Genomic DNA, 27,632 nt, shown 5'->3' with positions numbered 1-27,632 from the left:
AACAGCTTTCAGAGTTTGTGCTCAGTATGTGATCCAATTGACTCAAAAATGATTGCAGCAATACTAGGAAGTAAAAACAATGAGATCCGTGAGTGACAATCACAAATGTCTGTTTCAGTTCCACTCTCTTCTGTCCTCAGTTAAATATCAAAGCATACAGTAATGTGAGATATTGGAAATAATGCTCCTGCCATCGGAATTGGTATCAGACTGTGAACTTCATTTTGTGCAACAATAAACTCTTTAATAATATTTAAAAGTGCAATCATAACCTCAACTGGTACAACAAATTGTGTAAGCAGACAACTTTCACAATACATTCTAGACTAAACCTAAGGATCTTCCTAATTTTGACATGTTGGATGGATAAAATGCCAAGGTATATTTCCAATATGTCATTTAAACATTTTTGGAATTGTGTAGTTTAGCTTTCAATTGTTAAAATTACTGGGCAATCCATTCTCCAATTTAAACATTCTGACAGCCAGACTCAGTCAAATGGAAAACCCTTTTCAGTCAATTAAATTATGACTGAAAATAATGTGACTCATGGGCTTCATTACCAACATGAACCTTTTGAACCTGACACCCAGTAAATATAAGTGTGTGTATTATTCTTGGATTTTCCAGTTATTTTCTCCACAACACAACTAAATCAATCATTACCTGAGAAGCAGTTGCAGTTGGGGTCAATCTTGCAGTCACATTCCGTAGACGTGCCAGCAAAAATGAAGATCTCCCCATTGGTGGTCACCTGCTGTATCCGATTGATCTTCCTCTCGTCTGTCTCCGCTATGAACAGTACCCCACTGTGAGAAACAGCAATGGCTCTGGCTGACTCCAGAGTGGAGTGAATGGCCATCTTGCTCAGGAGGTAATGGTTGATGCCTGGTACCTGGCAGTGGATAGGCCGGCCCGCAATGATTCGTACACGACTAGTTTCTAAAACCTGTAGCACAATGTTGTTGTCAAGCACGTAGAGGGAATTATCGATTGGATTGACTGCCAGGTCAGTTGGCCATTCGAGGCGCACCTATAAAGTGCAATAATTTATTCTATTAATGAACTATTGCAATCACTAACTGTACTGTCCAAGTTCTTATTTATTTAGCAATGGTAAATGGTAGATTTTGAATCAAATCATTTAATTGTTGGGTTATATTTCATTTTAAATAGAGGTCTAAATGTATCAGATTTTAGGATCTTCACAAAAGTATAGGTTGGGGAATAGACAATAAATAAGGATTAACAATTCAAAAATAAGAGCAGATGTGTCATAGTAAGAAGGACACAATGAACTGAAAATGATTTGAATTTGTAGCCAGAGTTATGTATAGGCCCTAGTGGTGGAATGTATTATTATAGAACGTATTAGACAAGCATACTGAGAAGGTTACAGAAGTTTAATCTGGTGTTTTCAGTTCAAGATAAATTATAGTAGGGGGTGACTGAATCATTTTGAATTTCTGCACTAAATTTACAGTGTTATAGATTCATACAGCACAGAAGTAGGACCTTCAACCCTTGTTGTTCATGCCAACTATCAAGTTGACACTAATCCAATTTACCAGCAGTTGGTTCGTAATTGATTAGAGACGGCAATTGAAGTGCTCAACTATATTCATTTTCAAGGTTGTTAGAGTACTGGCTTTCATCATCCACAATTATTTTCTATTCCAATTACTCTCTGCGGTTGAAGACTTTTGCCTTAAATGTTGTCTTATCCTCATTCTCCTTGCCTTAATCTTAAAGCTTGCAGTCACATTCCTCATTACCAAGGAAAATATTCTTACTACAAGTATCTAGTCTATCTATAACCTCTCCCCAGACTTTTCTGCTCTAGAAGAACTAAACCTGAATTAACGCACCTAATTTTTCCTATTAACTGAGATTTTTTACTCCAGGCAAAATCCCATAGAATCTTCTTTGCATTCTTTCTCATGCAATCTCATGCTTCCTATAGAGTGTAGACCAAAAGTGAATACAGTACTCTGGCCATGGCCTAACAAAAATCACATATTAACCTCCTAGTTATTCTATTCTATCACTTTCTGAAGTAAAGCAAGTATTCTTATGACTTCTTCAAGACCATGCTTGCCTGTGCTACCACTTTCAGGGATTCTTGGACTTGCATACTGTAATCCCTCTGTTCCTCAATATTTTCTTGGGCCAGATCATTCATGGTTGACCCTGACCAACAGAGGGCCTCAGATCTTTTTGGTACACCTCTAGTCATCAACTTCCAATATCATAGCAAACACGTCAACATAATCTTCTGCTTCTTATTATAAGGCCAATTTTTTATCCATTAAGACAACTTGTCCTATCACGTAGATTTTTAACCACTTGGACCAGTCACCTTTGTTATCAGGCCATGGAGATGACAACAACCACTTTGCCTTCGTAATAGATTCTGTTACCTCTTGGAAAAATTAGTCAGATAGGATCTCCCCCTAATAAAAACATGCTGAATAACTTTGATTAATCCCAGTGTTTCCAAATGTAGAGCAATCTTGACCCTTAGAGTATTTTGCAGCAACTTCCCTGCCATTGATGTTTGACTGAAGGCCTTGTAATTACATGGCTTTTGTGAGTAAAGGTACCACATTTGCTGTTCTCCAATCATCTGGGATGTTACTTGTGGCCAGAGATGATTTCATAATCAATGTCAAGGCTCCAGCAGTCTCCTCCCTTGCCTCCCATAACAGCTTGGGATACATCTCATCAAACCCTGGTTGTTTATCTATCTTTAAGCCTGCTAATACATTTAATACTTTCTCCTTTTTAATGATTACATGTAGCAGAGTTACCTAGCATTCTGATCCTTCTAACCACTTTCAGGATTTTGTTTTGCAGCATTATGCCCTCTCCAACAAAGAGGCAGAACTGTATCTAATTTAGTTATGATCAATGAGCCACTTTTCATTAACAGTCTGAAATGTGCAATCATTTATCTTAAATCAATCATAACATAGTTAAATTCAAACTATTCAGATTCTAGGTTCAGGTAGGCTGGCCAATGTTACTGTCTAATTCTTATTTACTGAACATTGGCAAATGAAATGTTCTTTAAATAGTTGAATTACATTTCATATTTGAAAAGTAGGATGAGTATTACAGAATTGGTCATGACTGGGGAAGCAAATGTCAAGGTTTTAAGATTTGCATGGGTGGTTCTAGAAAATGATTCTTGATGTAATGCAGCAGCAGTTTAATGAAGCTAGACTATTTCTCCAAACTTAAAACAGTCATGAATATGTGAAGTGGTAAGGACTACAATAAAACCATGAAAAATTGTAAACACTACTGTAGGTCCTGGTGATCAGCAGAGAGAAAAAGTGTGGCAGCAGATTATCAGACGGAAAAGTGTTCAATGATCCCAAGTATTAAAAGGTGTATTTAAATCAGCTCAATGTTTGGAATTTATTTTGTAATGATCAGGAGTAAAATGGACATCTTAAAATACTGGCAAGACTGCAAATGAAAGTATGGAAATGGTGCACGTATTGAATAATTATGTAACATTAATATTTATATGAAGAGGATAGCATGACATAAGAACATAAGAAATAGGAGCAGGAGTAGGTCATCTGGCCCGTTGAGCCTGCTCCACCATTCAATAAGATCATGGCTGATCTGGCCATGGACTAATCTCCACCCACCTGCCTTTTCCCCATAACTCTTAATTCCCCTACTATGCAAAAATATATCCAACCTTGTCTTAAGTATATTTCTGATACTATTTATACAGATATCCATAATGAATTAACAAAATAACAGTTTTGAAGAAAGCAACTCTGTAAATTACCAGGATAGAATTGTTCTCTCCTAATATTGTAAAAGGAATGGATGAGAGCCTTGTATTTCTACTATCTACAATTTTTTCATATTTTGTCAATCCAAGAACCATTCGTTCAGTCTACCAATTTAACAACGTTGATGGAGAAAATCTTTGATTATTCAAATCAATTAGCTGAACATCTGCTGTTAAAAATGATTAAAGTCTATAATTATTAACAGAGTGATTGAACACCCTGAAAAATGTCAACAATTTACAAAAGCCAGTCTGAATTTGGGGAAGGTACATTGCAGTTTGATTTGAATTGAAGAATGATTAATTTAATGGGTAGAGAAATGAACATTTATGTTATTTACACAAATTTCTTGGAGACATTTTTAAAAAAAATTATCATAACAGACTCTGCAAATGTTGAAACTAGATGAATCAAAGAAAAATTATTACCTGGTTAGGATACTAGCTGAGTGGAAGAGGAAGTAGGGATACTTACAAATTTCATAACATGGTTTTGTTTATTTCTGTGCTACAATTGACAATGGACTTTTCTTAGAATGAAATGCACTAACGACCATTTCCATTTTTCAATAAATTGACCATGAACTTCCTGGTGAACTTCCTGGTACTAGACATGCTATTCCTGTGTACATCTCCTTTTGGAATATCATGGATAAATTAGTCCATGTTGCTTCAAGGAATGCCATAATTTGTTACTCCTGGAACAACTAGATTTTAATACACTACCCTGACTAGGATCTCAAAAAATGTATCTGTTTCCCTTTGCCCTCTTCCCACCCGATGGAATCATTCCCTCCCCTTTACTACCTGACCATCAAGAATTATTCTCTGATCACCACAGCATCAATAGTTTTGATTGCTTCTGATTCTATTCGCCTGATGCTCATGCCTGAGAACTGAGTATCTCCTATCCCACCCTATAGATCACAAGTGAGCTTTCATATGATGACAATCTTTCCCCACCACAATCACCGCTGTACTAATTACATAGACACAATATCAGTAATGGGCAGCATATTTTCCTTTCTTTGTTTCCTACAGCCTGTGTAGGAAATTATGTTGTCCTTTACTGCTGAAGCGCACAATGGTGAACCAATGACTAAAATACTAATTTGCACATAGGGTAATGTCAAATGGGGTGTATCTATTTTCCAGCTTAATGATTGACATAATAGTCATGATCCTTAATGACAAAATGCTATTAATTGTGCTCCACAGTGATCTGTTTGTGGTTTCAAATATTCATTGTTTTTTGAGGATATAATGTGCTGATGAAAAAGAGAGAAAAAAAACTTTGTAAGCAAAATGAATAGGGAAATGAAATAACAGAAATATTATTAGATTTACTAATGGGGTCTTTTTGTGGCAATTCAATATAAGCAAAAATTGGGTCACCAATACTTTGGAGGTAATAATTTCCAAATGGTATAAAGAGAGAGACTTCTGTGGTTCAAAGAGAGACAGAAGTTCAAGAATACAGACTCTAGAATAACACAAATAAGAAAAGAGTTGAAAAGGCAAATAGAATGCTGCCTTCTATATATCTGCTGGGTTTGAATATAAGGGAAAACGAATAATGTTTCAGTCTTTGATACTATATTTGCATATCATTAAAAGTTCTGACCAATAGGAAGGGTATATTGGCCTTGGCTAAAGTGCAGGACGGATTTACCTGGATTACAAGCATTTGTTATAAAAGGGATTTCACAAATACTGGTTGCATTTTATGGAATTGAGAAGATTAAAGGATGAGTTGATCAATTTTCAAGATACTAAAAGCGAAAAGATAAAATTGAGGGGGAGACTGGTGGGAGTCTAGGATGTCAGGGTAAAGACTAAAAATAAGAGTTGACCCTTTAAGAATGATTAGGGAATAATTGTGTGGGTAAATAGTAGCAGGTGTTTGTAATCAACTTTTGTAGACAACAGTAACACTGGGTTATTTTGAAGTCTGAAATTGGTGGATTATTGTTCAATCATATGTATTAAAATATGGAACAAAGGTAGATAAATGAAATTAAAAGACAAAACAGACTCAAGGGACAGACTTGTGCTTTTAAGTCTTTCAGATAACATCAACTCTTTCAGTACACATGATGGGAAGAGGCATCCCAATGTAAACTGATTTACCAGCTCAACAACAGAAGTTTTGCATGAGCCTAGACGTTTAAATTTATAAGAATAACTGCAATGCACATAATACAGCTTGGAATGAATGTGATAGTTGGTTTCTAAATGAATAAGAAAGCAGAAAGTGAATGTAATTTAAAGGCAATAAGCATTCAATTTCAAAAATTGTTTCATGTTACAGAAACTGAAAATGGACTGCTGGCCAGAGTGAGAGACAGTAATCAATCCTGATCAAATTAACCAGATTATAGAGCTTCTTTGGAGCACAGACTGTTTAGTGATTCAAATCAGCTTGTTTACCCAAATCTGATTACATTCATGTGGTTCCAGTACAGCTGCCTTTGCACCATTTATTCACTGAATATTCTGAATTAGCATCATAGATAATATCCTATATTAAGGGAAACTTTATTCCATTCATTTCAATCTAATTATTCTGACCATCAGATTTTATAACTCAAGATTGGTTATCACCTAATTTTGACTTTCATGATATCGTTGGTTATTTTGGCACATGCTTAATATTGATGGTACCCTGAATCATCTGCAGATCCACTTACATCAATTTAAATTCGTAATTTTATTTTGCATGTGTGGATAAATAATTGCCTACAGAATGGGAGTTGATGTTCCTGTGGAAATTTGTGTGGGGGCAGAGGGGTTTTTTGGGGGGGGGTCGATGTTTTTGTTAGTTTTTTGTGTGTGGAGAGGGGTATTTAGGGCTGACGTTCTTGTGTTTCGTGTGGGGCAGGGAGGTTTGGGGTTGATGATCATTGATTTGGATAATGGAATTGATGGCTTTGTGGCGAAGTTCACGGATGATATGGAGATAGGTTGAGGGGTAGGTAATGCTGAGAAAGCAATGCGATTGCAGCAGGACTTAAACAAATTGGAAGAAAGGACAAAAAAGTGGCAGATGGGATATAGCGTTGGGAAATATATGATAATACATTTTGGTAAAAGGAACAATAGTGCGGATCATTATCTAAATGGGGAGAAAGTTCAAGCACCAGCAGTGCAGAGGGACTTAGGAGTCCTCGATCAAGACTCCCAGAAAGTTAATTTATAGGTTGAGTCTGTGGTAAAGAAGGCAAATGCAATATTGACATTTATTGCAAGGGGAATAAAATATAAAAGCAAGGAGCTGATGCTGAGCCTTTATAAGAAACTAGTCAGGCCACACTTGGAGTATTGTCAACAGTTTTGGGCCCCATATCTCAGAAAGGATGTGTTGTCATTGGGAGAGTCCAGAGGAGGTTCACAAGGGTGATTTTGGGAATGAAGATGTTAACATATGAGAAGTGTTTGGCAGCTTTGGTCCTGTACTCACTGAAATTTAGAAGAATGCGGGGGATCTCATCGAATATTGAAAGGACTAGATAGGGTAGATGTGTACAGAATGTTTCTTGTGGTGGGGGTATCCAGAATTAGAGGGCATAGCCTCAAAATTGACAGGCAACCCATCAGAACAGAGAAAAGGAGGCAATTCATTTTAGCCAGAGAGTAGTAAATCTGTGGAATGCTCTGCCACAGACTGTGGTGGAGGCCAAGTCCGTGGGTATATTTAAGGCAGAAGTTGATCATTTCCTGATCTGTCAGGTCAACAAAAGATATGGTGAGAAGGCAGGCGTATGGGGTTGAGTGGGATCCGGGATCAGCCATGATGGAATGGTGGTGCAGGCTCGATGGCCTAATTCTGCTCCTATGTCTTATGGTCTTACAGTTCTTTTTTGTGCAGGGGGTGGGTTTGCTGTTTCTCTTTGAACTGACTTTCATGGCTTTTCTTGGATCTGCAGCTATCTGGAGAAGAAGAATCTCAGAGTTGTATACTGCATACATGTGTTTGTCCATCATCGACGTTGATGAAGACCTCGACACCATTATGATGGTGTCGAGACTAGCGCGTGATTTGGATTTAAGTGAGGGAGAGTTGCGCAGCGTCAGCGTCACTCTCTCTTCCCAATTCCCATCTGGATCCAGTGACAAGATAGAGTCAAGACGGCTAGAGATGGGACTAGGCGCAGTGGATGTCCAGGACGTCTGCATACATACTTTGATAATAAATGAACCTTTGAACATAATACATTGTGAAATGTGAAAATATGAACTGGATCAAGTTGATTTTCAATTGGGTCAATTTATAAAGATTGAAGTATGAAGGATATTAAACAGAACTGAATGTACAAAAATAGCCTTTAAAAAGATGAAAAAAATCCATCTAGCTTTTAAATTAAGATGGTGATAGGAGACTATTTTAGATTAACAACTCATGCATTGCCAACAGGCAGAAAATTTACAGCAGAGTGCGTAGGGGTACAGGTGGTGAAGGCATTTTATAAATGACAAAACTGACCTGAAAAATTCAGGTAACAGATGATTACTGTCACTTGAATTGCAAGGTGACAGAAATACATTAAAATGAAGACTAACTCATGATAGGCCCACAAAAGAATGCAAGGGAATGGATTATGAATTGAAGAATTGGATGCTGCAACTTTGGAATCAATGGGTTATTAGTGTGTGGAAAGGCTGACTATAAGAAAAAGCAAAGAACATCAAGGCAGTGCAATACAGTGGAACTGGTTGTGTAACTGCAGTAGTTCATCAGAACATGACTGCAGTGCCTAAATAACATGCAGGAGAGTGGTCATTTAACTTCAGAGAAATAATGGGTGATTTTTTTGGTGAATTGTTCTGAAGGGAACCATCAATGTTGGTCCATTCAAACAGTAGTAAGTTACGGATATCCATGTGGAGTACAGCAACAAAGGTTGAACCTTCAGGGATTCTACCGCATTGCCTTCAGGCACTGCTTCTGTTCCTGTGTCAGGTTAGATATGGATTCAGATTGGAAACTCATTTTACTTCACAAGGTATTTTTGGTTTGCAGACGAAGAGACAATTGCTATGTTTTCAATTATTTTATCTCAGTTTTGTTTTCTTGAAGTGTTTTGATGTGTTTCACTTAACTTTATATTAAAATTATTCCTCATTTTTAAACCATTAGGATCAGAGATCTATAAAAAATTAAAATTAATTGCAGACAAAATTATACCACCTGTCTTAACAGCGCCTCCCCTTCTGTAGAGAATCTTCCATAAAGGGACCAGGTGAGTGTAGGTAAGAGCCATACTAGTTGGTATGGAGGTTCAGGAAGATTTAGCTCATTGGGTATGTGAGATGACTTTAACAAATAACTAAGATGGCAAAACCCTACCAGGTAGGTAAACTCAAATGGAAAATGTGACAAAATAAACTAATTTAAAGGCTAAAGAATACTTGTTAATACTGGCCTATAAAAAACATTCTTCAATTGAAGGGTATTTTCACCTAAATGATTCTGCCAAGAAATATCAAATAATTTTTATGATGGTTTCAAAGTTTTGCTCAAAGTCAATACCTGATTGCCAATGGTTTAGTGATTGGTGGGTTAATTTTCCTTTAGTTAGAAAAATGAAATAAGCCTAGGTTTCCTTTCTTGCTCATTATCCAACATCTCTTGGCAGCAAGTGATAACTATGTCCTTGTTGACTTGTTCTCTACAGGATTTGTGATATTTGAAACTTCAGCAAAGCTCATAGTGTGGCCTAGTACCAATCCTCTCTGATGATTTCTTCCCTCTAAAAAATGCATGTTAGGACATGAAATGCTTTCAATTAAGTTTGACCTCTACTTTACAATATCACATCATTATTTTACTTCACAGCATTATAAGTTGTGGATGGAATGAAAGCAACAAATCTCCGAAGAGCTCTTCACCAGAAGTTGGGGGCAACTGAAGCATTCCCTCTCAATATTCTGAAGTTGTCTTAATAAGGGAAATTGGTTTAGAAACACTATGATATATAAGGGGCATCAGTTGGTTGAGTTACACCCTGCCTGCAAAATATATTTCATTGAATTAAGTGGACCAAATATCACGAGACCACAACACAATTATCACTATAATTATCACCTTTAGTGCTAAAAGCATAAATAATGTCACTCCAACAATTTTGAAAAATTCAAAGGAACTGATGCTAGCTCAATGAAAGCTAACTTGATATGGAAAAATATGCACCTTGATAAGCAGGTTAATGTTGCATATTCCAATAACAAAAACCATAGCTGGAAATTTTACGTGACTGAGACACAGCTGTTATCAAGTCTGTATCAAGAAGAACCAGCTTTGCCTGTCTGGACTCTGCCTATACTTCTCACTGCCAGTAAAACAGCCAGCATAATTAAAAATCCCACCCACCTTAGACATTCTCTCTTTCCCCATCTCCATTTGGGCAGAAAATTCAAAAGCTTGCGAGAATATACCACTTCTATTCCACTGTTATCAGACTGTTGAATGGACTTCTTGTACAATAAGGCAAACTCTTGGCCTCACAATCTATCTCATTAGGATCTTGCACTTTATCATTTACCTGCTCGACACTTCTTTTACATTTTAATCTGCATTGTTATTGTTTTACCTTATTCTAGCTCAATGTGCTGTGTAATGATTTGATATGTATAACAGTATGCAAGAAAACATTTTCATTGTATCATGGTACATGTGAAAATAATTTTCCTGAACAGATTGTCAATTAGTCAGCACCTATTGAAGTGGTCACTGCGTGTATGTTCTTTGGTTTCTGGTGTTGTAGCCAATCCTCATCAATGTTCAATGTGTTGTGTATTCATAGATGTTATTTTGCACATCACTGTTGTAACGCATGGTCATTTGAGTTATTGTCACCTCTCTGTCAGCTTGAGCAGGATATAGTTACCAGTCTGGCCAATCTCATCTGACCTCTCTCATTGACAAGGCATTTTCACCCACAGAACTGCCGTACACTGGATGTTTTTCTTTGTGTTTTGCACCATTCTCTGTAAACCCCAGAGACTGTCATGCCTGAAAATCCCAGGAGATTAGCAGTTTCTGAGATACTAAAATCACCCATTCTGGCATCAACAGTCACTTCACTGTCAAAGTCACTTAGATCAATATTCTTTCCAATTCTGATGTTTGGACTGAATAACAACTGAACCTCTTGACCTTGTCTGCATGCTTGTCTATGTATTGAGTTGCTGCTGCATGATTGCATTAACGAGCAAGTATACAGGTGTCCTTATAACGTAGCCACTGAGGGAAATTCCATCATCTAGAAAGATGTATATTATCTTCAGTGTAACAACCAAGTAACAAAGTCTCCATTTTCTCATTCACCTTCATTCAAGGTTGTAGACCAAGTGTTTCTGGTGATCATTTGATAAATCTTGCTTTCAGATGCGATTTTTTCATGCACGAGTTCTATATTAACATATTTTTACAAGAATTGTGGGGGTACAAGAGTTGTATGGTGCATCTGACCTCGTACGTGAAAAAATTGACGCATGGAATGTAAAGTTGGCCACCCCTGGTCTGGGAATTTTGCAGTCTAATGTGGATATAGTTGCCTAAAAATTAAACTGTGGGTAGCACACAAAATGCTGGAGGAACTTAGCAGATCAGGCAACCGGAGACAGTCATTCATGCCAAGTCAGAAGTCATTAAAATTATGAAATCGGGTCATGGTTACCTTATGAAATCTTTGTATTGGTACTCACCCTCTACCCTAGCATAAAAGCATTAAAGTCTGACCTATAGCACCTCATCTTTTGTATGTTGATCATTTGGTCAGTGCTTCTAAAGAAATACATCCACATCAATGGGGAGCGGAGAAACAGGATTACTCACTCTACAGGTGGGTATTGGCACCTGGTGTTTCTCTTATGATTGTGTGTGGTTCGAATCTACACAATCCATAGCAGCATGGGGTCAAGTGAGCAATATGTCTGTAACTACAGTTAACAGGTGATAGAACTCTTGATCCTTTTCAGAGGGTTATTGACACTGATTTTATTCTGATAAAATATTCATAAGATAATTTCTTTGAACATAAACATGATATCCCCAGGAGAAAACTTTAAATCACACATGGTTCCTTCTCAGTCTGATGTATCCCATGCTTTATGGCGAGTTTCTGTGGTTCATTGATTAAAACATTGATGATGTCATCACATTCAGAATATGTGTTGGGCAAAGGAAAGCTTGAGTATGAATGCAGTTTGGAATTATTCAGTCTAGTTTCCTAATGTACAGGTTTTGTGATGGAAATGGTGTAAACATTTCAAAGAATGTGTATTTGCATTTTTACATGCAATTCAGAAACTGAAGAAGAAACAATTTCAAACAGGCACAGTATCTACGCAACTAACTAGAGGAGAGTGTAATTTTAGAGAAGGTTACTGTCATACAGTAAATAAAAGTAAATTTAACCATCTGGTTGCTCCATTGATTGCTGTTTCTGAGTGACTTGATATTATTCCCCCTCATCAAATTCTTTTTCAGCTTTTGCTCCAGTACTTTCTGACTCAAACTTTCTCTGAACTTCATAAGGTTGTATTCTAATTCTAAGACCAAATTATTGATTCAATATCAGAAGTCGGAACTCTTCTGCACATATTTGAGGTCACACACTAAACAGACTTCCTGTCTACATTCAGAACAAATACCAAAGTGTCAAGGTTCATCCTAACCTGCACACTCCCCTTACAAGGGCGCTTGCTTGTGGAAACCTGCTGATTTGCTCATCTTTTCCTTGCCCAGAAGCCATTGATGGTCAACCAACTGAGTACAAAGGACTGGAGTTGAGGTCATGTTTTTTTACAAATAGTCAATTAATATATCTTACAACAATTTGAAGTCTGTTATATTCATCAAAATCTTTTTGATTCATAGACAATGGAATTAATCCAAACCAGGGAGGAATATTTGAAAAATCAATGCTATTTCAATCCCGCAAGTCACCTAATTTGCTCAAAGCTAATCATAATTATCTCTGGTGACCAATCAGGTTATCTATTCATTGTATTTGGAGATTTGCCAAAAAAAATCTTTAAATTCAAGTCACATCACCTAATGCTTCTTTTTTCCCTGGCTCCTGTTTGAGAAATAACATTTGCATTCCAGTAAAACCATTGATTTTAGCATATTCTTGGCAGGTGGAAAGTTGCATTTAATCATTGTGACAGTGAAAATATGCTTCATTTCAATTCATTTATACAGGCATTACAGGCCAGTAATGTCCCAGCTATGAATCCATTCTATGCTGAGTTACATGATTTCAGCCAGGTAATAATATAGAAGGGTCCATTCAGGTCATTGTGTTTCTGACAATTGAAGGAACAAACCAATTAGTCCCACACTCTGCTGTATCAGAAAATGAAGCATTCTATTTTAATTTTAGGAGTTTATTCATAAGAACATAAGAATTAAATGAGGGAGTGGACTATTCTGCCCTGCTCAGCATTCAGTCAAACCTTGACTGATTATTTATCTCAGGACTGATTTTCCAAACCAGACAGCTATCACTGCGCTCCCTATACCACAAGTATCCCTTTCCTTACCTGCACCTGAATTCCTCATACATATTGTTGGTATAGGTTGTGAACATCAAGGCCAAATTCTGTGGCTCCCTGCCAGACACATGTCTGAACTACGAATGACCTGTTTATTCCAATTCTTCTGGTTTTTTTTATCCACTATCTGAAATATAACCAATTTAATATAATCTACATACACTTAACTTATTTTTTAATAATCTCTTGTGTCTCAAAGGTCACTTGAAAATCTAAATGCACCACATCAGCTGGTTTGGCCTTAATATAATAATCTGTTAGATGCAATAGTTCATAATAGAAACTCTTAATTGATTTTTCAAACATGATTTCCATTTCATAAGTTCAATTAATATACCCCAATTCTATTACTATTTTCTCAGTGCCCTTCCAGTGATAAGATTTCATGATTTCACTCACTACTGATGTCTGGCTAAGTAGTTTGTACATTTACAAACTTGCATTCTAGGACCAATGGGAATAACTTAGATGTTGACAACCAGTACATCTATCTTCAAAATCCTGGGATTCAGGATTTTGAATGCTGGGAATATAATGCTTTTCAGTCTGACTGATTTATCCAAAACTAAGACTATTCTTCACTATTTCCAGAAGGTTTTCTATATTTTCTATCATGAACATAAAGTATTTGTTTAGATTCCATATTCCTCAAAATAATTTCTCCTGTCTCAGTCTCTACTCTTTTTCTTTTCACATGTCTGTATACTCTTTTAGAAGTCACAATTGAATCAGCTTCAGCCATCCTTTTAAGCAATAACCATAACAAGTTACTGAGGGAAATTGCTGGCTTTATTGCCTGTACTTTTGGAGAGATGAATAACCTTTCTGTTTTCTACACTTGATTGCTTTAGGCAGTGCACTCTGGATGGTTTGTGTGTGTGTGTTAGATGAAGAAAAGATTAGGCTGGCGTGAATGAGATACTGCAGTATGCTGCAACCTTGTGAAACTGTACCACAGGAAGGAGGGAAGAAAAATCTTGCGGGGGATATTGATGCCGAAAAAGAACTTGGCACAAAGAAATCAGAATAAATGTTTCCTCTGAATTTTAATCTCTTTTATGAAAAAATATGTAGCTTTCTGCTCACTTGAAGTACAAAATAATAAAATTATAATGGGTCAAAGAAAATCCTTTTAGCCATGAGTCACCTGGTCCCCATTATTTATTCTGTGTGGTTTTCTCTTCCGATGATTTCAGGAATACATAAAACCAATGAGTTGTATTATCCAAGAATGATGTAAACAGGTTATTTGGACCATTGTCATTGTGTCAGCTAATTTAACATTTGCTGTCTCATATCTTACAAAACAGATATCTTCCATAGTGATATGTTTTCCTGCTGTCATCAGATTTCCATATTAAATTTATTATAACAAATTCCTTACAAGTAAATTTATTAACGCTCTCATCTCAACTGAACAAAATCACACATTCTACCAAATATCTGGGATTTTATGATCAGAGAAGAAACCACTGAAGCTACCGAACAATCTCTGCATCTCTTCAACAATGAAAGATAACACCCGAATTGCATACAACTGAAAATGAAATTAAAATGAATAAATCACAAGAAAAAGCTTGCAAAACCTAAATACGAAAGAATACAACATTTTTTTTGACAGTACCTTATGGAATGCTCTTCTGCTATTCTGTAATTTATTTATGCACCTTACACTGTAAGAACTTGAATTCCACACCTCACTGTATTCTCATTAACATTCTGTCCCCACAGCAGTACAGCTCTCACCTCACATCTCGGTGCTGCAGGTTGAAGTCTTGGTGGAGAATAATGATAAAATCATAGTCATATTTGCAATGGATTCATCAATTTTTCAATTAATATGTAATGCATAACTTGATTGAATTTTACACAGGAAAGCAAGAACATGTTGTGCTTGGAGGATCAGAGATGGTTTTGCTCCAAGTTCCTAATAGTGACTATGGAGAATACAAAGAATCTTTTTTTAAAATTATGGTTTAACTTCAGAAGCTGGCTCACTAATATGATGCAATATATGGTTTCCTTCTAATAACAGCAGACTCTTGAAAACTTGGAGGCTACTTCTGATCAAAGACAAGCCTTCAAGTACCAGTTAAACCACCTGTTCTGGTAGCTTAATTGAGAACTGGTTGTGGTCCTGAAACTTATTAAATTTAAACATGTGATAAATGTTAATAACTTCATTGGAGTTTGTTTCACTTTGGTAGACTTTTCTTTTCACTATCTATCCTTTTGACTTGACTTCAGTTTTCATACCATTAGGCACATCTGAAAGACCATATTTTGGGGATTAGAAATATAAGCAAATTTGGCTCCTTAAAAAGCCAAATATTGGAGTCCAACTTTTTGGAATGCGAGATGAGCCAAAAAATGAAGCAATCAAAAGAATGTATTTTCAGCTTTAAGGGAGCCTAGTGGTCACTTAGGACTTTGCAATTGAGTAACCCAAGGCTTGTCTTATAGTTTATTTATAGAAAAAGGCAGGCAAAAAGAACCTTCACCAGCTACTGAGCTTCTAAGTTCTTCTGTTTTGTGCAGCCAGGAGCAATAGCAATAGCTGACTGAATTTTCATAATGACCTTTCTATTTATATCCTCTTCCATAGCCTCTTCCAACCCTTCTCCCAAAAACTGCTTTAGGGATACTCCGAATTATTCTGAGTGAACGCACAAATTACCTGTGGAGGCATCATCTTTACCAATGCCTCTTGCAAAGGACTTCAATGAGGTCTGAGGCCTCTTCAAGTTAATCCCCAGACTTCTGATTGGCACACATGAAATATAGTCAGAATTCTGGGCTCAATATCCACCTCTATGTCTCTTATTGAATTGTATCTACTTTCTGTTATGGTTGAAAGTCTGATCTATAGTGTTACATACTTACCTGGGAGATATCCATTACCGAGTCACAGCTTAGAGGTTGTGTTGACGTTAGACCATTGGAACCAATTATCGTTGTGATTATGCCATTCTGATCAACCTTCCGAATGGTGGTCCCGTCCACAAAGAAGATAAATCCAAACTTATCTACCACTATCCCTATTTGAAAGCAGCAAGGTAAAGAAAATATGAGTGAGAGAATTGGCAACATGCAAAGAAAACAAATTATTTAGAATTTTTCAAAATTGCTTGGCACCCTAAGGCTTGCCAGAACTTCAGATGTACTTTAACGTTGTAGTTATGATTGAACTGTAGAAAATATGATAGCTATTTACACACACACTTATGAAGTAACTCCCTATCCAATCTATTTCTTGTGTCATTTGAAGGATAAATTCTACTTACAAAGACTGATTTTTTTCCACCTATGTAACCAGAGGATAGATCTAACAGTCCCCATAGGCAAGCATAAGTTTGGAAATAGAATAATACATTCCCTATTTCTTTGCAAGATACTCCCACAACAATACCAGCTCAAGTTAGAGAAAAGGAAATGAAAATTTTATGAAATTACTGAAGCCCAATTAACTCTGCTCTCCAACTTATTGTTTATGCCAAGCAACAAGGCACCGGGGGCAGTGGCAATTTCCAGTCTGTAATTAGATACAATTATCTACACATTACAATGCTACCAATGTGATTTGGATAAGCATTAAATATTTCTAATTAGAACCAAATACAAATAGAAGCTACCATTACATTACTGGCCACATTCGGTGCAATTTGCTCCTTTGTTTTTATTTTTGCAACTCTTTAAATATTTTATTGGGAACATAGCAAGTAGTTTTCCAAATGTAGAGTTTGACATAATGAACTATTTTTTAAGTTGTGATCTATTAAAAAGTTTTGTCATTATTCTGTTCAAACAGTGAGCTGAAATTCTAAACTGTAATTTTGATGAAAATAATTGATCTTTTCCTTGCAATAGATCAGGGAACTATTCATGGGTTGCATGCACTCCATCCAAACCCAAGGTAAGACTAGCATCTTCCATTTACTTTGAGTCAATATGGCATGGATGTTTTTTTAAACATGCTCTGTGAAAGCACCTCTGATGGTAAGTTATTAGACTAATTGTTCAAGGAACACAATGCAGACTGAGCTCATCATCAGGGCAGAACTTCAGGGAGAGTACAAGATAATTCCCTTGTCTCATTACTAGTTGCTTCATGGGCACTAGCCTATCTACTATCGAAAACGTCTTCAAAAGATGGTGCTTCAAGAAAATGGCATCATCATTAAGGACCCTCACCATCCAGAACATGCCCTCTTCTCATTACTACCATCAGCAAGTAGGTACAGGAGCCTGAAGACGCACACTCTGTGCTTTAGTAACAGCTTCTTCCTCTCCATCATCAGATTTCTGCAAGGTTCATGAACCCATGTACACTACTTCGCTGTTCAGCTCTCTATTTGCACTGTTATTTTATATTTCATATTGTACTTTTATGTATTGCCCTGTACTGTAGCTGCAAGGCAACATATTTCACAAAATGCAGTGTCTTGAAAAGTATTCAGCCCCCACAACTGTTTCCACAGTTTCTAAATATAAAATATATTGGACGATTTTTTGAGCTATATCTACAAAACCTTGTGCATTATATCAAATCAGAAGAAACAAATCCAAAGCCTGTCAACAATTTACTAAAAATTAAAAACCAAAATTTTGACGCTGAAAAGGTGTTCATTCACTTTGTAATTACTACGCTAACTTTCCTCAGTTACAATACTCTATATTACCTTACCAACTCACCCAATTTGTTGATGTAGAAAATTAGAGGATCACCTGAATAAATACCCCCTCTCTCTGTAAGGTCCAGTAGTATGGTAGATTTTCAACAGACCAAACCAAAACAAAGGCAAATCAGGGAAATGATAACAGAGAAGCACAAATCAGGGGAAGGGTACTAGACTATCTCAAAGGTACTGAACATACCTTGGAGCTCAATGCAGTCTATCGTGAAAAAGTGAAATCCCAAATATGAAATCACAGCCACACTGCTTAGGTCAGGCTGCCCGTCTAAGCTCAGTTCCCTGGAGAAGAATGGCACTTGTAAAAGAGTTTACTGTGATGTCGACAGTCACTCTGAGTGAGCTGCAGAAGTCAATAGCTGCAACTGGAGATGAAGTTTATGGCTCCACAATCTCTAAGGCTTTGCACAAAAAGGTTACTTATGGAAGAGTAGCAAGAAAGAAGCCCCGGCTAAAAAAAAAAGCATAACCTTTCCTGTAAAGATTTTACAAAGCATCACTTAGAAGATACTGTAAAGATGTGGAAGAATGTCTTGTGATCAGATGGGACTAAAGTGGAACTTTTTAACTTCAACACTAAGTGCTGCTAAATACAGAGAGATCCTTGATACCTCTGCCAGCAAGCTTAAACTGGGGAGGAAGTCCATTTTCCAACCAAAGCAACAATGGAGTGGCTTCAAGTGAAGAAAATTGATGTCCTTCAGTGGGCCAGTCAGAGTCCTGACCTTAACCCGATCAAACATCTCAGGCAAAACCTCAAGATTGCTGTCCACTGCCACTCCCCAACTAACCTGGTGCATCTTGAGCAATTTTGCAAGGAAGAATGGACAAATCTTGCTCCATCACATTGTGCAAAACTAATAGAGACTTATCCAAAAATACTACTGGCTGTAATAGCTGCAAGAGGTGGTTCAATTAAGCACTGAGCAAAAGGGAAATGAATACTTTTGAGCTGCTGACATTTCAGTTTTAGGTTTTAGGTTTTCATGCTTTACAATTTTCCCTGCTTTCTGGGCTCTGTGTGAAAAAATGAACATATGATTCACAAATAAAATTTCTCAGTTTAATTGATCAAAATCCCTGCTTATAATGCTCATTTATGTGAACAAAGGGTTGGGGGTTGAATCCTTTTACAAGGCACTGTATGTGAGTAAAACCAAACCTTATTCAGGTTCTGATTATATATTGTCTTCTCATGACAGGCAAGAGGAAGAGCTGGGGATAGGTTCTTCAAGCTTGGACAACATTTACTCCACCATCAACACCACAAGAAAGGAAATATAGACTACCTGGATATTCATGTTTATGACATCCTGCAATGCATTATATTTCACAGCATTTCACTATATTCCCTATATGCAGATTATTTCCCTCAATCAATTGAATTTTTTTTGTATATATTCATAACAGATCCTGGATTGGCCTCTGCACCTACCTGAGGACCCACCAGCAGACAATCCCTTAGGAGAGCATCATACATAATCCGAGTGATCGAACTACCACTACTATTCATGTGGTGCATCTAAGATGGGTTCTTGGTACTGAACTAGGCCTGGTCTTGGGATGTAAGTCAGGCAGGGTACAGCCTGATTGTAGGCGAACATTTTGAGAGTAGTGATCACAACTCATTGTTTTAAGCCAGGTATGGGTAAGGATAAAATTGGATTTGGGGGGGAAAGTTGTCAAATTACTATAGGAAAAGACAAGATCTGAGGGAGTTAATTGGGACGAGCTGCTGTCAGGAAAGCCCTTCTGACATCAGTGTGTTATTTAAAAACCAAATGATCAGAGTTCTGTTAGATATGTTCCAGTACAGAGGAAAGACAAGGATGGTAAAGTAAGGGGAACCTTGGCTGACCTAAGAGGTCCTAGATTTAGTCTGGAAGGAAAAGGAAACATACATAATGTTTAGAAAGTTAAAACCAGACTGGGTCCTTGTAGAATATAAAGACAACAGGAAAGTGCATTAGCAGACAATCAGGAAAACCAAAAAAAGGCCATGAAATGTCCTTGATAAGCGGGATCATGTAGAGTCCTGAGGCATTTTATATCTGTGTCAAGAAAAAGAGGAAAATCCAAAAGAGGGTAGGTCAACTGAAGGAGAAAGGAGGAAAATTGTGCTTGGAATCAGAGCAAATGGCTAAGGTATGAAATGAGTACTTTGCAATGGTATTTACTGAGGAGAAAGTTTTTGAGGATAGTGAAAGTAAAGTTGGGCTTGTTAATGTGCTGGGATATTTTGAGATTAATGAGGAGGTAGTGTTAGGTTTTCTGAAAAGTACTAAGACAACCAAGCTCTCATATATGGATGGCATTTATTCCAAAATATTGAAGGAAGCAAGTGAGGGGGTTGATGGACCTTTGACAAAGACCTTTGTGTCCTCACTAGCAGCAGGCAATGTCCCAGAGAACTGGAGAGTAGCTCATGTAGGGTCTCGGCCTGAAATGCCAACTGTACTCTTATCCATAGATGCTGCCTGGCCAGCTGAGTTCTTCCAGAATTTTATGTGTGTTGCTTGGATTTCCAGCATCTGCAGATTTTCTCTTGTTAGTAGCTCATGTAATGTCTTTGTTCAAGAATGGAAATAGGGCTAGTCCAGATAATTATAGGCCAGTGAGCCTCTTGTCAGTGGTAGGGAAACTATTGGAGAGGATACTGAGGATGGGATTTACATGCATTTGGGAAGATGTGGCCTGCATAAGCACAGTCAGCATGGCTTTGTGTGGAGCAAATGGATTTTAGGAAGGCATTTGATAAGGTTCCTTATAGCAGGCAGATTTGAAAGATAAAGATGCATGACATCAAGGGTAAGTTATAAATTTAGATTTGAAATTGGCTTGTTGATAGAAGATAGAGAATAGGGGTGTAAGGTTGTTATTCTTGGTGGAGGTTTGTGACCAGTGTGCTCTGCCAGTATTGGTGTTGGGACCTCTGTTGTTTGTGATATATATCAATAATTTGGATGAAAATGTAAATAGGAAGATCAGTAAGTTTGTGGATGAAAGCAAGACAACATAAAGGACTATCAAAGGGAACAGAGATATATAGATCAGTTACAGGCGTGAGCAGCAAGGTGGCAGATAGGAGTTTAACCTGGATGGATGTGAGGTGTTGCATTTTGGGAGGTCAAATGAAAGAGGAAAATATATAATTAATGGTAAACCCTTTAATAGCATTGAGGTACAGAGGGATCTTGAGGTCAGTGAAACTGGCAATGTAAGCAGATAAGGTGGTCAAGAAAGTGTATGGCATGCTTGCATTCATTATTAGGGGTGTTGAGTATAAGCGTAAGGAAGTCAGGTTGCATCTATATAAAACTTTATTCAGACTACACTTGGAGAATTGTGTGCAGTTCTGGTCACCCCATTATAAAGATGTGAAGACTGTGAAGAGGATGTAGAAGAAGTTTACCAGGATTCTGTCTGGATTAGAGATATGAGCCGTAAGGAAAGACTGGGCTAACTTGGGTTGCTCTCCCTAGAGTGTCAGAGACTAAGGGGAGATCTGTTGGAGGTTTTTAAAATTATGAGAAACACAGAGAGGGTAAACAGCCAGAATCTTTTCCCCAGGGTAAAAGAGTCAAACACTGGAGGATATGGTTTTAAGGTTAGAGGGAGGAATTGAAAGGATGTGAAGGGTGAGTTTTTTTTTACACAGAGGGTGGTAAGCAGCTGGAATCTGTTACCGGGGTAGATGTGGAAGCAGGCAGCTTGGAGGAGTTCTAGATAGACACATGAATGTGAAGGGAATGGAGGGATATAGATAATAGACAGGAAGAGGACATTTAGTATAAATTGACATCAAGGTCAGCACAACATTGTGGGCCAAATGGTCTGTCCAGTGCTGTACTGTTCTATGTTCTGATTTTATATTATGGATCTTAACATACTCCATCAAGTATTTCAATTGTGCACGAAGAAGCAACGTGGTATTTTGAAAAAAGTAAAATGTCATAATTAGTGAAGAATATTTTACATATTTATATTAATCTAAGCATATAATTCTAATCAAAGTACTTTTCTATTTGTTAAAATTACAGATTAAGTCATTTCAATCTAATGTGTCAAAATGATTTTCAAACTAAAATACTGCAGGTGCTGGAAAAATGCAGGAAACTCTTCGCAGGTAGGCAAGCATCCATTTATGATGAAGTGAGCTGAAACGTAATTTCAATTTCATTTGTCACGGTTCCAAGTTGACCTGTTGACTGTATCCAGCATTTTCTGGCTATTTCTCCTGATATCTGTGGCTAAAATAGCAGCATTTTGCCTGTCTGTAAGTTATTAATGATGCAATCTTGCTTTTATCTGTCTCTCATACAAAGTGCAGTCTCACTTTTGTAGAAGACATATTTTTGAAGAATTCAATCAATCCACCTGAAATGTTACTTCAGCAATGTTCTTAAAAGCAAAATCATTATTGACTCATGCTATCATCCTGACTATTAAAATAGCAATAGTATTCAATAAAGAGTCTCTAACAGGCGAGCAGTACAAAATAAATTATTATGGCGTGATGTTAACAATAAGCTCCGCTGAAACCTTTCACTGCAATGGTTTATTCTTAACTTCTGATTTTTTTTTTGAGTGGGAATACTTGCCTGTCTGATTGGTAATAGTCAGAAAGCAAATTGAAAGCAAAAGCAACATTATAGGTCATGAGGCAATACTGAGAAATCGCAGCATTGCATTATGAAGGCAGTTGATTTTCTTCTTGATAGAAGTGACTGCTTTTTCAACTCACTGCTGCAAAATAAGTATTGCCAGTCATTGTATCTTGTGAAACCACTTATTTTAGCAGTGAGTCACAAACAGTTAATTAAACTCAATGGGAAAGCAAAATCCAATATTTTGGATAATGTCATGCCACATATTATGGGGACCTTAGGTTAAAGCAAAAGAAAATCTCCCATTTCTCAAATATATTGATCATTACTACAAAGTCATTGGTTTGACTTTACAGAAATAATCCTGGGAACTTGATGTGAACTTGAACATATCAGCTAACAACTTCACCACTTAAGCTTTTATGACTCTAAATATCTTGAAAGCTACTCAGGCACACTCTGTCCTCTCCTCCAGATGTGCCAAGTGAAAAGAATAATACTAGACTTTCCTTTTGTGATTGGTGGCACCATGATCAAAGTTGCTCACAGTCTTGATAGTTATAAATTCATGTTAAATGGATAATTAATCAGTGGGCTTTTTTACATATTAAATAAAGATGCTTGCCTACAACCATGATTGATGCATAAACATGACCATTTAACACTGAGGCTGAAGTAAATGTGGTCAGAGTACTACAGGGCTGTAATACACATTTTGAAAACGATTGGACAGTTGTGCTGTTTTTTGCAAGAGTAGACTAAGCAAAATGAAATAAATTACATTGGATGGAATTTTAATTTTATTTCTTCTTCAAGAGTTCAAATGATATTATCCATTATTTATGATAAACACTTCATTATTCTTCTGTCCAGAGTTTCAAGAAGTTAAAGCACTAGAAACCATGTGTTTGGACTTTTAGGAGATATGGAGGGGCGAAAAGGGTTAAAATGCAAACCTGGTGCCAAATGCTAATGTGCATGAGTGAATGTAAACACAATACTCAAATCTTTGTTTAACCAGCTATAAAGTATTCTTATTTTTAATTGAAGTGGGGTCTGAAAGCTTGAGAAAAAGGTAAGCAAGTTTGAGACACCTGTACATATGTCAGAATATTGAATGCTTATATATCTGTAAAGTGCACACAATTGAATCTAAATGCAGTCCTTCACCTTCTCAACTAATTTCACTTGACTGCAATACGTTCTTGCTTCCGGAATATTATCTTACAAATATTGACAGAAACAAGGCTGTCTACCTGGATGCATTGGGCAGTGAATTTTTAAAGATTATCTGTGTAAAAGATGCATATCTGGTGATTAATATTGGTGATTTGAATGGATTAATACTTAACGTACTTCATTACAACATTTCTAGTGGAATACTAGAAGCAATTGGGAACATTATACATCATGGATTACTATAGTAAAAGCATCAGCTTTCTTGAAATAAGTAGCAAAATGTCGATATTAAATGGGCGGATAGTGAACATTGGTGGAATGTGATTTATGTTGGTGAGGGGGGAGATAAAGTATTTGTGCCGGTACCTAATACTGGATGAGAGGTATGACATCAGGGTCCTCTCTCTTGTTGTGAAAGTAGGTATAGATTTCTGTGGCTGGCTGGTGGTGGTGTTGGGGGTCTGGGGTGCATGTTGTTATTGTAGAGTGATAGGATGGTACAATGAGTTGAAGGAAGAAAGATTAGATAGCAATACTATTTTAAAGAACAACAGATAAACGGGCCCTGTCCCCATAAGTCTGTACCAACCGACCATCAAGCATCCAATAACAATAAAACTGGACAAATCTCTTCTTAACTGCTACTTTGTTAGGAGTTTAAGGAGGTTTGTTATGTCAACACAGACTCTTAGAAATATGGTGGAGAGCATGCTGACTGGTTGCTTCACAACTTAGTGTGGGACTTCTAATCTACTGGATTGCAAGAGACTCCAGAGTGTTGTGAACTCAGTCAGCTTCGTAACAGCACAGCCGTCCCCACCGTCAAGGTCTTCTCAAGAGAAGGTATGTCGAGGAGGTAGCATCCATCATCAAGGACCTTCACCATCTGGGGCATGCTGTCTTCTCAGTATTACCATCGGCGAGGAGGAATAGAAGCTTGAATACTCTTACTCAATGATTTAAGGATAGCTTCTGCCCCTCTGCCATCAGATTTATAAACAGTGCATTAACCTATGAACACTATCTGATTATTTATTTTCTTGCAGTTTTTTATAATTTATAGATATTTATGTCTTAGGACGGTACTGCTGACACAAAACAACAAACTTCATGACATGTGTCAGTGATAGTAAATCTGATTCTGATTTTGTTCTCCTCACATCCCGATCAGCTCCATCAATATTTTAACATTCATCTACATACTCAGGACAATTTCTGATGGCATTTATCCAACCAACCAGTACATCTTTGGGGATGTAGGAGGGAGCAACAGCTTATGGAGGAAACCCTTGCTATTTATTGCAGGAAAACTGCATAAAACTCAGACAGACAGCACTGGTTTGAACTCGGGTCACTGGAACTGAAACCTGTGCACTTGCCATCCTGCGAACAATGTGGTTTGAAGTGCCCTTATAAAGCTCCAGAAGGAGTGTGGCAGAAGGAATTATATCATCTGCACACAATATCGAAGGCACAACAGGAGATTCACTCTGACCATGAAAGTCAGACTTACAGTGTGATGTGCAAACTAGGTTTTTAATCAATGAAATTTTTAAAAGAAAAAAAACAGGAATATGTGACTGAATGTATGCATCACCTCTAAAACTGTATAAGTGCAAAATACAGTTTCGGATACAGCTCTATTTCTATCTTTAATATCTCTATTTTTCCCTTTCAGGGTTTTTTTGAAGACTCTAATCTGGAGTTACATGCTGACTACAGTTCTTTACGGGAATGGGACCTACTCTTGGGGTTTCATGACTGGCCGTTATTCGGCACGCTAAGGGCACAGCCTAAGAGCTGTGCTCGCCTTTGGAGGTCCAAGATTTCGTGGCTCTGGAGGTGGGGGGCATCGGAGGTCAGTGTCTGGGCAGGAGATCGGTGTGTTATGGGAGTCGCAAGATTTAAGGGTGTGTGCCCGGAGACCCGAGATCTTTGGGCACAGAGCTTGGAAAAAGTGACACAATGAACTTTTAACATCATAAACCAGAAGTTGTTTGTTATGTCTACCCTCTTGCTGTGAAACGGAGTTATCTCTTCCTCCCTTATTAGGAAGAGAGAGAGCCTGTGGTATGTCTAATACCGGGTGAACAAGTAATCTTTGGAGTACTGCAAGACTGTGTCTTTGCTGTTGCTTTGCTACACACTTGAGTGCTCAGTGATGGGTGCCGAAGCTTTTTTTTGCTGGTGGGGGAGGGGGATCGTTGCTTGCTGCTGCTTACGTGCGGGAGGGAGGGGGGGCTTGGGGGGGACTTTGGGTTTCTAACATTTAACTGTTTAACTCCTCTGTTTTTTGTGGATGGTTGCGAAATAAAAGCATTTCAGGGTGTATATTGTATACATTTCTCTGACATTAAATGTACCTTTGAAACCTTGAAAATACATTTTAATCAGATTCCCACTGTTTTAACAGATTACAATCTCATTCAAATAATTGAAGGACATTTTAAACAAAATGTGATAACACCGTAGACTACTTTCTGTTCCATGATTATAATGTTTCAATTTGTAGGAAATTTCTGGAACAAAGAAGGCACCTGATATAACCCAAATGTGAGCTGGATTGCCAATTATTTTAATGTACTTGTACTTTAATGAGTTACACATCATCATATGGTATAGTTGGCATCCTAAATGGCCAGCTGTTGCCAACATTTTCAATCAATCCAAGGAAAACAACTTGTTGTGAAGTTTTGAAGCTACGGGTAAAATTTCTGTGTTCAAATGACAATGCACTTTACCTCTGGGGCTGGTGAGGGAGGCTTCAGCTGCTTTTCCCCCATCTCCACAATGGTTCTGATCAAAAGGGAGACATTGATCTCCAGTTCCAGCCACCACCTGAGAATTCCTTAAGAGATCTTTGGTTTGAATCAAAGACTTCACTCTATACACTTTCCTGGTGCTGGTGTCTGATAGGTAAAGCAGTCCAGAAACAGGGTTCACAGCTAGGTAGTATTTGTGAGCAGGACTGTGGCTGAAAGAAAAGGAGACATATATCAGAACTTCACTGGATTGGAATTTATTCTCTGAGATTTTTTTTTATCTTAAGGGAAATCATGTCAAATAGTTAAATCTGCAAATTGTGCATTAATTTCGCTACCTTTGTAACTATGACATTTTTTTATTTTCATAGCTCTTCAGTTGAAGATCACCTCTCAACTGCTATTATATTTGTTTGGAATGTTCTTTACAGATCTGAGAGGCTAAGCTCCTTAAAAATAAATTATTTCCATGGCAACCAATTCAAGATCTCATTCAAATGACCATGAAATGTTAACTCCTCTTTACTATTCCTTTGACCATGTTTAAGAAATGGTTTGTAACCCATTCTGAGAAGTCTTCAGGGTTTAAGTAGCATTAGACTCCGTGGAAACAACGGAAGCAAAATGCACTCTGTCTCTGAGGAAATGAGCCGAAGCACAGCCTGGAACACACCGTTTCCAATTGATTCACCTAATAAACTGCACAGCTTTAGCTGAATAGTTTGTGGCGTATGGAAAGCTCAAAAACAGATCTCTGTCGTGTTTACTTAAGGTAATTTAAAATCTATAATTTACAGAGGCCTAAGTGCAAATGTAGAGCTTTGAGCTACAGGCTTACGATATTTCATTTGCTAAGTTTCTGTCAGGTACGCAATACCACTGAGTGTCTTTGACCAACTGTCATGTCATTGCTGTCTGCTCAGAAGCTTGCAGAAAAAATATCTCTGAATCTCTTATGCAAAGGCTCACTCCACTGATGAAATACCAGTTCTTGCTGTGATCTGGTAGTAGCGCTGCC

General features: G+C 37.4%; 1 protein-coding gene across 6 annotated transcripts in view; it reads right to left on the bottom strand.

Moving 5' to 3' along the window:
* Nucleotides 1-27,632, bottom strand: part of tenm1 (teneurin transmembrane protein 1) — an 802,783-nt gene that overhangs the window by 96,843 nt on the left and 678,308 nt on the right. For all 6 annotated transcript variants that reach the window (XM_072271295.1, XM_072271297.1, XM_072271298.1 and 3 more), the window contains 3 exons: nt 26,594-26,826; nt 16,259-16,413; nt 667-1,033 (listed from right to left, as the gene is read on the bottom strand). In XM_072271295.1, coding sequence (XP_072127396.1) covers nt 667-1,033; nt 16,259-16,413; nt 26,594-26,826 — 755 coding nt within the window. The remainder of the gene's footprint in view (nt 1-666; nt 1,034-16,258; nt 16,414-26,593; nt 26,827-27,632) is intronic.

The sequence above is a fragment of the Mobula birostris genome, chromosome 10 (genome assembly GCF_030028105.1).
Source record: "Mobula birostris isolate sMobBir1 chromosome 10, sMobBir1.hap1, whole genome shotgun sequence".
NCBI lineage: Eukaryota > Metazoa > Chordata > Chondrichthyes > Myliobatiformes > Myliobatidae > Mobula > Mobula birostris.
The sequence above is the reverse complement of the archived record's forward strand: the minus strand, read 5'-3'. Positions and strand labels throughout refer to the sequence as shown.